Source organism: Palaemon carinicauda, chromosome 7 (genome assembly GCF_036898095.1).
Source record: "Palaemon carinicauda isolate YSFRI2023 chromosome 7, ASM3689809v2, whole genome shotgun sequence".
Lineage (NCBI taxonomy): Eukaryota > Metazoa > Arthropoda > Malacostraca > Decapoda > Palaemonidae > Palaemon > Palaemon carinicauda.
In genome coordinates, this window is record NC_090731.1 from 37,898,526 (window position 1) to 37,916,571 (window position 18,046).

The 18,046-nt window shown below is 35.5% G+C and overlaps 2 protein-coding genes across 2 annotated transcripts; one reads left to right on the forward strand and one right to left on the reverse strand.

Moving 5' to 3' along the window:
* Positions 1-6,185: 6,185 nt before the first annotated feature.
* LOC137644247 (uncharacterized) lies at positions 6,186-6,605 on the reverse strand. Its single transcript, XM_068377244.1, has one exon. It carries the CDS (start codon positions 6,603-6,605, stop codon positions 6,186-6,188), a length of 420 nt encoding a protein of 139 aa, XP_068233345.1.
* A 10,767-nt stretch (positions 6,606-17,372) lies between these two features.
* On the forward strand, positions 17,373-17,792 carry LOC137644248 (uncharacterized). Its single transcript, XM_068377245.1, has one exon. It carries the CDS (start codon positions 17,373-17,375, stop codon positions 17,790-17,792), a length of 420 nt encoding a protein of 139 aa, XP_068233346.1.
* Positions 17,793-18,046: the final 254 nt, after the last annotated feature.

Here is an 18,046-nt window from a genome sequence, read left to right on the forward strand (position 1 = left end):
AACAAAGTGCTTGTTTAAAGTAGACCAGTTTTATTAATATGTTGTTATATTGGGTTGTTAATCATTTACCAAAGAGCAATTAACATTTACCTCTGGCTATGTAAATACTTATCTCGAGAGTCTGTATAAAGATATTGTATTAACAGGATTACTGGAACTTCGGCTAAAGGAAATAAAGAACGTTTAATGACAACGGTATTATCTCTTCAGTATTCCACCAAGTATAATTGGGATATAACAAATGGTAGCAGAGACGTCATCGAATCTCGGACCTGGACATCGAGATTAACAAGTGTTTTCTTGTGATTAATAAGTTCCGAAAGTTTTGTGAAAATTTTTGTAAAGTCTAAAATGCCAGAAAACATGGAGTAAAACACCCTTACCGCGGGGGTGGAGGGGTCAACCATCAGCTATGTTTTGAAGAAGAAAGGAACTTGAACTTTTCCCGCCAAAAAGCTCCCCCCTAAGATGATATCCGGAGTGTAAGGTTCCTCGTGTAGGAAGAAGACAACAAGAGGTATTACTTATATTACCAGTATTACTTCTTCTATTGAAAAGTTGACGCTGGTTGACATAAGTTGACGCTTCAAAGAAAATTCTGAGTGAGAAGTTTTACACCCAAGAAAATTTACGAGACCTCTAGTATCCGTGTATTTTTTTCTTATAATTTTCAAATTTAAACATTTCGAAAATTTAAGCTGAAGGTTACCCTGAAAATTCCCGTGGTGTTTAAGAAAAATTAAATTAAAATGGATGTTATGTACAGAGGAAGCATGGACTTGAACAAAGAGATTTGTGAACTTGAAAAATATGGTCATATTCAGAAAACCGATGGTAGTTTTGTCTTTCATCATTGTAAAAATTGTGGAGGACCTTTGCTTGGCCACATAAAGGATGAAAATGATTGTGACCCAAATAGGAAATGGAACCAGGATGAAATAGATAGGATAGAAGATATTTTATCTGCACATGGAATGTTTTCTGTAAATGTGGCACGTATGGACACAAGAAAAACAGCTATTAAATGTGATATATGTAAAAAGAATTTCATGAACAGGATGGAAAAGGAGCAGCATATCAAAATTATGCATAAAGATATTTCGACAAGTGTGGTAAAAGAGGGTGCTTATGATTTAACAGCAATCATTACAATGGGAAAAACTATTGGTGAAGAAATTGCCAAAGGATTGGAAGCGAAAAGATCAACACAGATTACTAAAGCGAAACCTCCTCCAATCTGGGTTGGTCAAACTTTTGAAAAGTTTTTTCAAGAAGTAGAAGCGTGGAATACCTCGAACAAGGATGATGATTTTACGAAGTATACTGATTTAGTAGAGAGCCTAAAGAAAAATAATAATATCAAAGATTATGTTGTTTCTGTACTATTGGATAAAACATCTGAAGCTTTAAACAAAAATGTAGCAGCAGTTTTGGAAATTCTTAAGCAAAAGTATGCAAAAACTACAGCCGAGAAGTGTATTGATGTTCTCAAGTCAATCTTGGAGTTTTCCGTAAAGGAAGAGGATACTAATGAAACTTACTGGGACAAGTTTGAAGTCTTGATCTGTGATTGTATAAGAGAGGAAGTTACTGTACATTTGTATTACTTGTTAGGTGTTATGATGGTAGAAAAAGCATATGATCGGGGGAATATTAATGCCGAAGAAAAAAGAAGACTGATGGATGCTATGGAGACACATGATGGAACTGATAGGAGACCCAGAGAAGACAATGAAGTTTTTAATCTTCTAAAGATCGAATACAGAAAGTTAAAAATCGAAAATAATAGAAATATTAGAACTAAATTTTCAGGATCATCTGAGAATTTGTCTTCGGTTCACTATGGCGAAAATAGAAGTAGATGGCAAAGATGGCAAAATTTTAAGCAAAGGCCTGATTTTCATAGATTTCGCAGATCAGATTCTAATCCAGGATTTTGGAGGACTCAGTCTGGAACATATAGGAGAGCTCCCTCACGGACACCATCAAGACTAGGATCATCTTCGAGGCAGTCGTCCAGTTTTAGACAATACTCCAATGGTAGGCCATTTTCAAATGGAAGATCATATTCTAATAGTAGGCCTGTGTCAAGTGATCAGAAACAGCAGCAAAATTTGACTGAAAGAGTGATTAAGGTCGAAGAAAATGTAGCAAAAATCTTGGAAAAGATTGAAGAAATGTTGAAGAAAGGAAAGAATGTGAATTTTGTAAGTATGGAAGAAGTATCAGAGATCATTGATGTAGATATCAGTGATGTAATGTTTGCTAAAGAAGTTACCGAAGTAGGAGCTCTGATTTTGGATACTGGTTGTCCAAGTAGCTTAGTTGGAAAAAGTTGGCTAGAAAAATATCTGAAGAAGAATGGTATTAAGAAAGAAAATTTGCATAAAAGGAGATGTTTCCAAAAATTCAGATTTGGTCCAAGTAAAATATATGAAAGTAAAGAAATTATAGAAATACCAATAACAATAAAGGAATCTGAAAAATCTGATACTTTCAGAAGGATTTTGCTTGGAGCTTTTGTGCTGGATGCTGAAAATGTGCCATTGTTGTGTGGTAGAAATACTATGAAAAAATGGAAAATGGATCTGAGTATGCATAGAGATAAAGTGACAATCAACGACGACACAACCCGTGAGTTCGAATGTATGTATACTGCAGGAGGTCATATGGTTCTTCAGCTGTATGAGGATAGAGCATTTTGGACTACAGACGCCACTGTATTTTACTTGAAGAAGGAAGTAGATATAGAGAGTTATGAGAAGGTGAAGAAGATTCATGAAGTAACCAACCACAAGAATGAAAATCAACTACTTCATGCATATAGGAATGCAGGAAAACTTAATGAGAAAATGCGAGAAACAATAAAAGAAGTGTGTGAAAACTGCAATATATGTAAAAAATGCAAGAGGTCCCAGGGCACTCCTAAAGTTGCATTACCAATAGTTTCTGATTTTAATCAGATTGTAACCATGGACTTGAAACAATATGGAGAGACTTATGTATTATGGATGATCTGTTCCTTCACCAGATTTATTCAAGGAGCTGTTTTGAAGGATAAAACCGCCGAGTCAGTGGTTGAATCTCTCAACACAGCATGGAACTGGAGGTTTGGGTTCCCTTCTCAAGGATACTGGGCAGATAACGGACCAGAGTTTAAAAACCACGAAGTTAACGAGTTTGCTTCAAAACTAGGTTTTGAAGTAAAATTTGGTCCAAATTACTCACCCTGGAGCAATGGAATAAACGAACGTAACCATTATTCTGCAGATATGACAGTGAAGAAAATTCGAGAGGCAGATAAAAAAATTGATTTAAAGAAAGCTGTAGAGATGGCTGCTTGGACTCATAATACAAACACCAGTATTTTAGGATATAACCCTATGCAATTGGTGACAGGAAAGGCTGTAACAATACCTGGAATTTCTACAGGAAATGTCGCCACTGAGTCAATGTTTGACAGTGAGAATGTGAAGTTAATGATCGAGAGACATCACATGATCACCAAGCAATTCAGGGAAGCTGAATATTCTTCAAAGCTGAAAAGGGCTTCACAACAGCAAAACAATAAATTTAATAACATCATTTACAAAGAGGGGGATATGGTATTTTATCAAGATAAAATGAAAAAAGCCTGGTGTGGTCCAGTAAAGGTTTTCACACACAGAGGAAGAGATGTTTACATCTGGGCGAATGGCGATTTAAAGAAAGTAGCCAGTTGTAAAGTACAACTTTGCTCTCAAAGAAATATTCCCACGGAAATTCCAAGAGAAGTAAGCAACGAAGCAAAAGCAGTGGACTCTACTCCTAAAATGGCAGGGGAAGAGAAAATATCAGTGGATCCTCCAGCCAGTAATCTAAGAATGAAGACAAGATCTCAAGATGATAAAGAGGAGACTGAGAAGGATTTCATTGGAGCATTCTGGTTGACTTCAGAAAAAACCGAGTGTTTTTGTGAGGAAATAACAAGTTATGTAGTGGAATTACCTGTTAAATATCACAAGATGCCAGAAGTGTTAGAAGCAAAGAAGAAAGAATATGAAAATTTGTTACATTTTGACACTTTTGAAGAGGTGGAAGATGTAGGGCAAGAAAAGATAGGCAGCAGATGGGTGATCACGAAAAAGGAGAAACATGACGGACAAAAAACTGATTACAAAGGGAGAATTGTCGCCAAGGGATTTCATGAAAAAGAAAAACCCCAATCTGATTCACCAACAGCTATGCGGGAAAGCATGAAAGTCTTCTTGTCCTTGGCTGCAAATGAGAATTTTGAGCTTCAGTCTATCGACATCAAAGCAGCATTTTTGCAGTCAAACATACTTAACAGGAATGTATTTGTAGAACCTCCAAAGGATTTGAAAAAAAGAAAACATTATTTGGAAACTCAGAAAACCATTATATGGATTGGATGATGCCAGTAGAATTCGAGTCCTATTATAGAAATGTTATTGACTGTTCAGTAAAAAGAATTGCTCTAATTTATTTAGAAAATTCACAAGTTTCGAACCGTACGCAATTTGTTTAGTTTTAGGTGTGTTTTGGTGGGAATCACTCGGTCCCTTTAACTAAATGACAGCTGCGCCGCCATCGGTGCGACGGATGAACTTGTAATTAATCAGAACAACCAAGACACTCTTAACAATGGGTCGCCGAGGCATTTTGATTTACCTTCATTAACATATCCTAAAAAAAACTTATAAGTTTTTAGAAAAGGATAGTAAACTGAATGTGTTTGAATAATATGTTATATTAATACAAAAACACACTAAAACTAAGACACTATTATACCATGCAGGGCGTACGTTACATCTAATCCAACAGCGGAGGAGAGGTGTCACAAATACACAGTCTTATAGATTTTAACAATGTTTCTCTTTACAGCAAATGTTTAATTTTTCTAAATATTAAATAAACTTACTAGATTTCCTGTTTGATTTTGATTTTGTGGGGCCCCCTGTAGGTTAGAATTGATCTCCTTAAGTTTAATCTCAATAATTTATTCAATGCGAAGTTTTGTTTCCTCATTAATATGTTTACCTTAAAATATTTTTTTTTTTCCAACCGTGTACATGACTTCAATTATTGTATTATATTTTTAGTATAAAATTAAATTGTATTTTCCATATGACCTTCTATATCATTCTTCACAGTTCTCCTCTTAGAGAGGGTTCAAAATCCTATATACTTTCTCGATATGAGCTCCACTGTTCCTTTTTTTTTATTTGCTCTCCTCTCAAGTACTTCCTGATATATATACCGCTTTTTTATTATTGCTATTAGTATTTGAATATATTTTTTTTATTATACTATGCAAGGTCTCTTCTCTACATATTGATTTGATCACCTCCACGTCTCATGAAACCCTTTACTGATTTCCCTGTTGTAATCACTTTGAATACGACCAATGATATGTTTAGTCTCACTACATACCACTCCACTTTCCCCAGGCTGCTTTTATCCTATTACCAGCTTCAGCCTCACATCCTCCCTCCTGATTTATAATAGATCCAAAGTACCTAAATTGTTCTACCTGTTTTATAACTGCTCCCCTACATTCCTGTATGGCTATGTTGTCCCTACCTTCCTTGCTGGTCACCATAACCTCATGCTTATCCATATTTACCTCTGGCCACCCCTTTCCATATAATCTTGCCACTCTATCACCCTTCTCTGTAATTCTTCCTCATTTTTAGCAGCAAGCAGGAAATCATATGCGTATAACAGCTCCAACAACTCTTCATTTATGTTCCATTTACTTAACACATCCAAGATCGACACAAATAAAAACAGGCTTAAGGCTGACCCCTCGTGTAATCCAACACTAATTTCAAAGATTTCTGCTTCTCCAACAGCTGTTATTACTTCTGTCCTTGTTATTTTGTAAATCATCTCTACCATTCTAACCGACTTCGTAGAGACTTTTCTCTTCCTCAAGCACCAAAACATCACTTTTCTTGGTTTTCTGTCATAAGCCTTATCTACATCTACAAAAGCACAGAAGAGCTGATTTCCCTCTTCAGTCTCTTTCACTGTAACAGCCTTACTATAAATATGTCATCCACAGTCCCTCTCTCCTCCATGAATCCATACTGCTGTTTCCCAATCTTTACAATCTCTCTCAATCTCTTATCTAGTGCCCTCTCTAAAACTTTCAAACCAGGCTCTGTTAGTTTAATTCCCCTCTAGTTGTTGCATTCCATGGTGTCACCTTTCTGCTTACATCTAGATACCATTAGACTCTTCACCAAGTGTTTAGGCATTATTTCCTCTTCCCATAGTGCTTCCAATAAATCCAGCATCCATTCTTCCCACTTTGTAGCTAGTATTTTGACCATTTTAGTTTGAAACTCTGGTGGGCCTGGTTTTTTATCATTCTCCGTTTTAGTCAATGCATGCTTCACCTCCGTATTCTGTATCACCATCACTAGCCCCTCCTTCCTTCGTACTTCTCTCAGCTCCTCTTTCTCCTTTTCAGTATTCAATAGTTGCCCATAATGTTCTCTCCATCTCCTCTTAATGTCATCATCCTTATGCAATATAATTCCATCTCTATCCCTGATGACCACCAGTTGCCTCAATATCTGTCTTTGCCTTTTCCACATGTTTGAAATCTTATAGATATCCTTTTCTCCCTCCTTTGTTCTTAGCCTTTCATTCAACTGCTATACCGCTCTTCCAATTGCTATACCTACTTCCCTCCCAAAATCTTTTTCCTCTTCTTTGTACCGTTCCTCTGCTCCCTGTGCCTGTCTTATTTCCCAGTCCTTAAATGCCTTTGATTTTCTTTTAACTGATTCTTGTATCTCTCTGTTTTCACCACCTCTTTTCTCCTTTCAACACACCATATCAGCTGGTTCTAGCCAATAATTCCTCTGTTCCCCCTACACATATATTTCATACCCAACCAGACATTTTTCACACTGCCACCTTGTCCACTTTCTAAGTTCATCCTTTCTAGCCGTCTATATCGCATAATCCTCCTAAAAGGCTCACAATTTTCACCTTTTAGGTCTCAAAACTTAATTCTGGATCTACTCTTCACCTTCTTGGGGTTTCTACCTCATATTTCAAAATCCATCTCTGCTAGCCTATGTTGTTTAAAACAGGCTTCCCCAAAAGTCACTTCACAGTTCATCACTTTTTCTTGTCTACTTCTCTAAATAATGTTTAATCTATTTTGCTTTTCAGTCCTCCCCTTTCGAAGGTTATTACCCATATTCTTAAACCAGGTGTTCATACATGCCATTCCAAAACTCTAGTCTAAGCCATCTCTAATACATACTCCACATACTTATTTCTAATTCCAAACCCGTGGCTTCCGTGTACCCCCTCATATCCATCACTTCTCTTCCCCTTTCTGCCATTCATGTTTGCTGCTCCACTTTTTCTTTCTAGTTATTACCTATTATGACCCTAACTCCCGTTCTTCCCTATCGTAACCTGCTGTAATAAAGTTTCTATTTATTTGCTATCTCTCTAGTTCAATTTCCTTCCCATCTAGTCTCCTGCAGACACAGGACATATATCTTCCTTCTCTCCATCACATCCATTATCTCTATCAATCTTCCTTTTAGTGTACCATCATTCCAAGTACCTGCTCTGATTTTCCATTGTCTCACTAACTTCTTTTGCTGCAGTCTTGATCCTTGCGGTACCCCTCGTCCATTTATCACGCCAGTGGCGGGATCCTGACGCTTGTCGCATTCAGGGGACGCCCTAGCCGCATCCACATTTACAATAGCATCAGGCACGGTTCATAATTTGGCAAACGGTTTTTAACGATCGCATGCTCAAGTAGTCATCAACCTCAGTTATTGGCAGTGGTCCCAGCCTTTGACTAAATAGTCCAAGTACAAGGTACCAGTTTCTTGTTATTGGCAGTAGGCCAGCCTTTAGCTAAAAAGTAAGATTACAATGAAGCAGCTGTCCTTTTAGTTGCTTTCTACGACACGCAGGACGTACGGTGGTGGTTTTCTTACACCCCTACCACAGGGGTACCAATGTTATACTTAGTGCAAAAACAAAATTATATATTAATGAGTAATTAAAATTATCTGTTTAAACAATATCACTTTCAGTGTTCAGTGCCTCTGTGATTTTTTATCACTACTACAACAATCTTGAATAAAATCTGATTTGTAATATTAGTAACAAAAGAAGAGATATAAATTCCTCTATATGATTTCAGGGTACTTGAAAATTCACTCTTTCAGTTTCACTGTAATATCAGCGTCCATTTACATAATAATTCTTTTCCCCAATACCAGTTAGTAATTAGTGTACTTTTTTGGAGATTTTTGCATTGTTCTCAGTGCATTAGCCTTCCAACTGTTTTAGTTCAAATCATAATATCCTTAAACGGTATTTCACGCCTTAATGAACTACGGATGGAGAGAGAGAGAGAGAGAGAGAGAGAGAGAGAGAGAGAGAGAGAGAGAGAGAGAGAGAGAGAGAGAGGGGGGGGGGGGCGATGGTGGATCAGTTTGTAATTGAGCAATAAAGATGTTATGTATTTCTATGTGATCCTAGGGATAGATAAAATCACTTATTATTAAACTTTAGCCTTTTGAAACAGACAGGCTTCCCTTTATATCTAACTCAATTTCTGTTCTTCACTTTTTTTCCTAGAGTTGCTTCATTTAATTCTTGATTTTTGGAGTACAATAAGGGAACTGGAACATGAGGATTTGTCCTAATGATATTGTGCGTAACCTGTCAAAAATGACAGCTAAATATTTAAATGGATATGACCACACACGAACAAAAACCCCCTTTCACCAGTATTTGATTACTCCCTCTCCCCCTTATTGGAGGGATGGAGAGAGCTCATCGTGACCAAAACGATATATATATATATATATATATATATATATATATATATATATATATATATATATATATATATATATATATACATATATATATATATATATATATATGTATATATATATATATATATATATATATATATATATGTATATATATATATATATATATATATATATATATATATATATATATATATATATATATATATATATATATATGTGTATATATATATATATATATATATATATATATATATATATATATATATATATATATATGTGTGTGTGTGTATATATACACATATATATACATATATATAAATATATATATATATATATATATATATATATATATATATATATATATATATATATATATATGTGTGTGTGTGTGTGTGTGTGTGTATATATATATAGATATATATATATATATATAAATATATATATATATGTGTGTGTGTATATATATGTATATATACACACACACACACACACATATATATATATATATATATATATATATATATATATATATATATATATATATATATATATTACTTACTTATCAGTCACAAAACTGCACGTGACATATATTAAAGGGTAAAATCCACAGGAAACAGGAAAGGAAAAGACCAGGTACCAAGCGCTTTCGTGTATTACGTACACTTCTTCAGGGTACAAAGTGATATAGAAAATAAAATCATACAATAAAGAAACCTAACAAAATTGAAAAAAAGCCACAAACTAGCAAAGCATCACCAATATGCTAAAATAACAAACAGTCGTTAAAAAGGAATAAACAATTGTAGTTTAAAATAAAATACTAGTAATATAACAATCGTTAAACTAAATGTTTACATTGTATTTCCTTACAATTTCATTAACAAGATGAGTGTCTAGTTTAAAAAGACCAGAACTGAGATTTAAAATTTGATTATTAAAATATTTAATAAAAGCAGATTCAATAATATTTCTTTTAACAAGATTTTTACAAAATAAAATCTCTGAGGAGTTTTCCCAGTCAATACAGTGGTTAAAATCGTTCATGTGGACAAACAAGGCACTAGACATTTGTCCTGTCCTAACTGCATATCGATGTTGTTTAATTTGGTTGTTAAGCAATTTTCCGGTTTGACCTACATATTTCTTGTCACAACCAGTACATGGAATTATGTAAATAGAGCCCCTGAATGCGACAAGCGTCAGGATCCCGCTACTGGCGTGATAAATGGACGAGGGGTACCGCAAGGATCAAGACTGCAGCAAAAGAAGTTAGTGAGACAATGGAAAATCAGAGCAGGTACTTGGAATGATGGTACACTAAAAGGAAGATTGATAGAGATAATGGATGTGATGGAGAGAAGGAAGATATATGTCCTGTGTCTGCAGGAGACTAGATGGGAAGGAAATTGAACTAGAGAGATAGCAAATAAATAGAAACTTTATTACAGCAGGTTACGATAGGGAAGAACGGGAGTTAGGGTCATAATAGGTAATAACTAGAAAGAAAAAGTGGAGCAGCAAACATGAATGGCAGAAAGGGGAAGAGAAGTGATGGATATGAGGGGGTACACGGAAGCCACGGGTTTGGAATTAGAAATAAGTATGTGGAGTATGTATTAGAGATGGCTTAGACTAGAGTTTTGGAATGGCATGTATGAACACCTGGTTTAAGAATATGGGTAATAACCTTCGAAAGGGGAGGACTGAAAAGCAAAACAGATTAAACATTATTTAGAGAAGTAGACAAGAAAAAGTGATGAACTGTGAAGTGACTTTTGGGGAAGCCTGTTTTAAACAACATAGGCTAGCAGAGATGGATTTTGAAATATGAGGTAGAAACCCCAAGAAGGTGAAGAGTAGATCCAGAATTAAGTTTTGAGACCTAAAAGGTGAAAATTGTGAGCCTTTTAGGAGGATTATGCGATATAGACGGCTAGAAAGGATGAACTTAGAAAGTGGATGATGTACCTTACATATATATTTATTTATAATAGAATGATAGAGTATAACTGGCTGTTATTAGTAATGTAACAAAGTGCTTGTTTAAAGTAGACCAGTTTTATTAATATGTTGTTATATTGGGTTGTTAATCATTTACCAAAGAGCAATTAACATTTACCTCTGGCTATGTAAATACTTATCTCGAGAGTCTGTATAAAGATATTGTATTAACAGGATTACTGGAACTTCGGCTAAAGGAAATAAAGAACGTTTAATGACAACGGTATTATCTCTTCAGTATTCCACCAAGTATAATTGGGATATAACAAATGGTAGCAGAGACGTCATCGAATCTCGGACCTGGACATCGAGATTAACAAGTGTTTTCTTGTGATTAATAAGTTCCGAAAGTTTTGTGAAAATTTTTGTAAAGTCTAAAATGCCAGAAAACATGGAGTAAAACACCCTTACCGCGGGGGTGGAGGGGTCAACCATCAGCTATGTTTTGAAGAAGAAAGGAACTTGAACTTTTCCCGCCAAAAAGCTCCCCCCTAAGATGATATCCGGAGTGTAAGGTTCCTCGTGTAGGAAGAAGACAACAAGAGGTATTACTTATATTACCAGTATTACTTCTTCTATTGAAAAGTTGACGCTGGTTGACATAAGTTGACGCTTCAAAGAAAATTCTGAGTGAGAAGTTTTACACCCAAGAAAATTTACGAGACCTCTAGTATCCGTGTATTTTTTTCTTATAATTTTCAAATTTAAACATTTCGAAAATTTAAGCTGAAGGTTACCCTGAAAATTCCCGTGGTGTTTAAGAAAAATTAAATTAAAATGGATGTTATGTACAGAGGAAGCATGGACTTGAACAAAGAGATTTGTGAACTTGAAAAATATGGTCATATTCAGAAAACCGATGGTAGTTTTGTCTTTCATCATTGTAAAAATTGTGGAGGACCTTTGCTTGGCCACATAAAGGATGAAAATGATTGTGACCCAAATAGGAAATGGAACCAGGATGAAATAGATAGGATAGAAGATATTTTATCTGCACATGGAATGTTTTCTGTAAATGTGGCACGTATGGACACAAGAAAAACAGCTATTAAATGTGATATATGTAAAAAGAATTTCATGAACAGGATGGAAAAGGAGCAGCATATCAAAATTATGCATAAAGATATTTCGACAAGTGTGGTAAAAGAGGGTGCTTATGATTTAACAGCAATCATTACAATGGGAAAAACTATTGGTGAAGAAATTGCCAAAGGATTGGAAGCGAAAAGATCAACACAGATTACTAAAGCGAAACCTCCTCCAATCTGGGTTGGTCAAACTTTTGAAAAGTTTTTTCAAGAAGTAGAAGCGTGGAATACCTCGAACAAGGATGATGATTTTACGAAGTATACTGATTTAGTAGAGAGCCTAAAGAAAAATAATAATATCAAAGATTATGTTGTTTCTGTACTATTGGATAAAACATCTGAAGCTTTAAACAAAAATGTAGCAGCAGTTTTGGAAATTCTTAAGCAAAAGTATGCAAAAACTACAGCCGAGAAGTGTATTGATGTTCTCAAGTCAATCTTGGAGTTTTCCGTAAAGGAAGAGGATACTAATGAAACTTACTGGGACAAGTTTGAAGTCTTGATCTGTGATTGTATAAGAGAGGAAGTTACTGTACATTTGTATTACTTGTTAGGTGTTATGATGGTAGAAAAAGCATATGATCGGGGGAATATTAATGCCGAAGAAAAAAGAAGACTGATGGATGCTATGGAGACACATGATGGAACTGATAGGAGACCCAGAGAAGACAATGAAGTTTTTAATCTTCTAAAGATCGAATACAGAAAGTTAAAAATCGAAAATAATAGAAATATTAGAACTAAATTTTCAGGATCATCTGAGAATTTGTCTTCGGTTCACTATGGCGAAAATAGAAGTAGATGGCAAAGATGGCAAAATTTTAAGCAAAGGCCTGATTTTCATAGATTTCGCAGATCAGATTCTAATCCAGGATTTTGGAGGACTCAGTCTGGAACATATAGGAGAGCTCCCTCACGGACACCATCAAGACTAGGATCATCTTCGAGGCAGTCGTCCAGTTTTAGACAATACTCCAATGGTAGGCCATTTTCAAATGGAAGATCATATTCTAATAGTAGGCCTGTGTCAAGTGATCAGAAACAGCAGCAAAATTTGACTGAAAGAGTGATTAAGGTCGAAGAAAATGTAGCAAAAATCTTGGAAAAGATTGAAGAAATGTTGAAGAAAGGAAAGAATGTGAATTTTGTAAGTATGGAAGAAGTATCAGAGATCATTGATGTAGATATCAGTGATGTAATGTTTGCTAAAGAAGTTACCGAAGTAGGAGCTCTGATTTTGGATACTGGTTGTCCAAGTAGCTTAGTTGGAAAAAGTTGGCTAGAAAAATATCTGAAGAAGAATGGTATTAAGAAAGAAAATTTGCATAAAAGGAGATGTTTCCAAAAATTCAGATTTGGTCCAAGTAAAATATATGAAAGTAAAGAAATTATAGAAATACCAATAACAATAAAGGAATCTGAAAAATCTGATACTTTCAGAAGGATTTTGCTTGGAGCTTTTGTGCTGGATGCTGAAAATGTGCCATTGTTGTGTGGTAGAAATACTATGAAAAAATGGAAAATGGATCTGAGTATGCATAGAGATAAAGTGACAATCAACGACGACACAACCCGTGAGTTCGAATGTATGTATACTGCAGGAGGTCATATGGTTCTTCAGCTGTATGAGGATAGAGCATTTTGGACTACAGACGCCACTGTATTTTACTTGAAGAAGGAAGTAGATATAGAGAGTTATGAGAAGGTGAAGAAGATTCATGAAGTAACCAACCACAAGAATGAAAATCAACTACTTCATGCATATAGGAATGCAGGAAAACTTAATGAGAAAATGCGAGAAACAATAAAAGAAGTGTGTGAAAACTGCAATATATGTAAAAAATGCAAGAGGTCCCAGGGCACTCCTAAAGTTGCATTACCAATAGTTTCTGATTTTAATCAGATTGTAACCATGGACTTGAAACAATATGGAGAGACTTATGTATTATGGATGATCTGTTCCTTCACCAGATTTATTCAAGGAGCTGTTTTGAAGGATAAAACCGCCGAGTCAGTGGTTGAATCTCTCAACACAGCATGGAACTGGAGGTTTGGGTTCCCTTCTCAAGGATACTGGGCAGATAACGGACCAGAGTTTAAAAACCACGAAGTTAACGAGTTTGCTTCAAAACTAGGTTTTGAAGTAAAATTTGGTCCAAATTACTCACCCTGGAGCAATGGAATAAACGAACGTAACCATTATTCTGCAGATATGACAGTGAAGAAAATTCGAGAGGCAGATAAAAAAATTGATTTAAAGAAAGCTGTAGAGATGGCTGCTTGGACTCATAATACAAACACCAGTATTTTAGGATATAACCCTATGCAATTGGTGACAGGAAAGGCTGTAACAATACCTGGAATTTCTACAGGAAATGTCGCCACTGAGTCAATGTTTGACAGTGAGAATGTGAAGTTAATGATCGAGAGACATCACATGATCACCAAGCAATTCAGGGAAGCTGAATATTCTTCAAAGCTGAAAAGGGCTTCACAACAGCAAAACAATAAATTTAATAACATCATTTACAAAGAGGGGGATATGGTATTTTATCAAGATAAAATGAAAAAAGCCTGGTGTGGTCCAGTAAAGGTTTTCACACACAGAGGAAGAGATGTTTACATCTGGGCGAATGGCGATTTAAAGAAAGTAGCCAGTTGTAAAGTACAACTTTGCTCTCAAAGAAATATTCCCACGGAAATTCCAAGAGAAGTAAGCAACGAAGCAAAAGCAGTGGACTCTACTCCTAAAATGGCAGGGGAAGAGAAAATATCAGTGGATCCTCCAGCCAGTAATCTAAGAATGAAGACAAGATCTCAAGATGATAAAGAGGAGACTGAGAAGGATTTCATTGGAGCATTCTGGTTGACTTCAGAAAAAACCGAGTGTTTTTGTGAGGAAATAACAAGTTATGTAGTGGAATTACCTGTTAAATATCACAAGATGCCAGAAGTGTTAGAAGCAAAGAAGAAAGAATATGAAAATTTGTTACATTTTGACACTTTTGAAGAGGTGGAAGATGTAGGGCAAGAAAAGATAGGCAGCAGATGGGTGATCACGAAAAAGGAGAAACATGACGGACAAAAAACTGATTACAAAGGGAGAATTGTCGCCAAGGGATTTCATGAAAAAGAAAAACCCCAATCTGATTCACCAACAGCTATGCGGGAAAGCATGAAAGTCTTCTTGTCCTTGGCTGCAAATGAGAATTTTGAGCTTCAGTCTATCGACATCAAAGCAGCATTTTTGCAGTCAAACATACTTAACAGGAATGTATTTGTAGAACCTCCAAAGGATTTGAAAAAAAGAAAACATTATTTGGAAACTCAGAAAACCATTATATGGATTGGATGATGCCAGTAGAAAATTTTGGCTGAAAGTTCAGCAGATTTTCAAGGAAGAAGGTCTGAAGACTGTGAGTGGAGATGAGGCATACTACTATCAGCAGAGTGAAGGAAATCTAATTGGTATGATACTTACTCATGTAGATGACTTTTCGATAGCTGGTACAAAAGAATTTGTAAAGAAAATAACAAACTTGTGTAAAGAAAAATTACAAGTTTCAAAGATAGAAAAGAATAAATTTAGGTTCACAGGGATAGATATCATCAAAACAGAAACTGGAATAACAATCTCAATGGATGATTATGCGAGGAGTCTTGAGAAAGTGGAAGATATCAGGAAAGGAAAAGCTGGTGAACCTTTGACTAGTCAGGAACTGAAAGTATTTCGCAAGTATGTAGGAAAGTTTAGCTGGTTAGCAGCCAATACAAGACCTGAACTTTCTATCACAGCATTGCAGATGTCCAAGAAAAATAGTAGTGCTACATTGAAAGATCTTAAAAGGGTAAATTTTGTGATAGATAAGATAAATGAGAGGCCAAATAAAGTAGAATTTACGAGAGTTGATAAAAAAGAATATTTGAAGATATATGGATTTACAGATGCTTCCTTTAATACACATGAGAGAAGCATAAGTGGCAATCTGATTTTACTAGGAAGTAAGAGAAATGGACGTGTGGTCCCTATTTACTGGAAGTCAAAGACTATCCAGAAGGTATGTCATTCTGCAAAGGCGGCTGAAACCAGAAGTATGACCAAGATTATTGATAACAGTCAGTTTTTTGCGAGTCAGATTGAACAGTTATTATTTGGTCAGTATGAAAAGAAAATTCCAATCAAATTGTTCACAGATTCAATACCCCTGCTAGAATCTGCTGGGAGTACCAAGCAGGTTGAGGAAAGGCTTCTCAGGAACAGCGTACAGGAGATGAAAGACATGTTGACCGAGGGCTGTATTGAATCTTACAGTTGGCTGGATGGAAAGAAACACATGATTGCAGATGTTCTAACAAAAGAATGCAAATGGAATGAAGATCTTGAGATGATAATGCAGGAAAATAAATTTAAGTTTGCAAGTAACGAGGATAATCTTGTGAAATACAAAGATGGAGAGATCATGTTAATTAACAAGACTGAAAAGCAGGGAAAGGAGTAGTAACACTTTTACTGCTTAGATCATACCTGCATTAGCTATTCAGAATTGGTTTTGCCTGATGTCTGGTGCAGTATAGAATTATGTAACAATGTCATAGCATGTCTTTGTGAAGTATCTTATGTTATGCCTGTTTGAGTACCAGACTTTGCTTTTGAGTATTAATATATAATATTCTCTAGTAAGTTTTTATATAGTGGAAAAATAGTTTTATGAGCACTATTTAGATTTTGGATAAAATGTAAATACATACCTATGTTATCTGATTCAAAAAAAAAAAAAAAAAAAAAAAAAAAGTCCCCCGGAAATATGATGTACCTTACATATATATTTATTTATAATAGAATGATAGAGTATAACTGGCTGTTATTAGTAATGTAACAAAGTGCTTGTTTAAAGTAGACCAGTTTTATTAATATGTTGTTATATTGGGTTGTTAATCATTTACCAAAGAGCAATTAACATTTACCTCTGGCTATGTAAATACTTATCTCGAGAGTCTGTATATAGATATTGTATTAACAGGATTACTGGAACTTCGGCTAAAGGAAATAAAGAACGTTTAAGGACAACGGTATTATCTCTTCAGTATTCCACCAAGTATAATTGGGATATAACAGTGGACAGGGTGGCAGTGTGAAAAATGTCTGGTTGGGTATGAAATATATGTGTAGGGGGAACAGAGGAATTATTGGCTAGAACCAGCTGATATGGTGTGTTGAAGGGAGAAAAGAGGTGGTGAAAACAGAGAGATACAAGAATCAGTTAAAAGAAAATCAAAGGCATTTAAGGACTGGGAAATAAGACAGGCACAGGGAGCAGAGGAACGGTACAAAGAAGAGGAAAAAGATTTTGGGAGGGAAGTAGGTATAGCAATTGGAAGAGCGGTATAGCAGTTGAATGAAAGGCTAAGAACAAAGGAGGGAGAAAAGGATATCTATAAGATTTCAAACATGTGGAAAAGGCAAAGACAGATATTGAGGCAACTGGTGGTCATCAGGGATAGAGATGGAATTATATTGCATAAGGATGATGACATTAAGAGGAGATGGAGAGAACATTATGGGCAACTATTGAATACTGAAAAGGAGAAAGAGGAGCTGAGAGAAGTACGAAGGAAGGAGGGGCTAGTGATGGTGATACAGAATACGGAGGTGAAGCATGCATTGACTAAAACGGAGAATGATAAAAAACCAGGCCCACCAGAGTTTCAAACTAAAATGGTCAAAATACTAGCTACAAAGTGGGAAGAATGGATGCTGGATTTATTGGAAGCACTATGGGAAGAGGAAATAATGCCTAAACACTTGGTGAAGAGTCTAATGGTATCTAGATGTAAGCAGAAAGGTGACACCATGGAATGCAACAACTAGAGGGGAATTAAACTAACAGAGCCTGGTTTGAAAGTTTTAGAGAGGGCACTAGATAAGAGATTGAGAGAGATTGTAAAGATTGGGAAACAGCAGTATGGATTCATGGAGGAGAGAGGGACTGTGGATGACATATTTATAGTAAGGCTGTTACAGTGAAAGAGACTGAAGAGGGAAATCAGCTCTTCTGTGCTTTTGTAGATGTAGATAAGGCTTATGACAGAAAACCAAGAAAAGTGATGTTTTGGTGCTTGAGG

Excerpts from the sequence above, each read along its gene's own strand:
- LOC137644248 (XM_068377245.1), top strand. The coding sequence starts at position 17,373 with ATGTGGAAAAGGCAAAGACAGATATTGAGGCAACTGGTGGTCATCAGG.
- LOC137644247 (XM_068377244.1), bottom strand. The coding sequence starts at position 6,605 with ATGTGGAAAAGGCAAAGACAGATATTGAGGCAACTGGTGGTCATCAGG.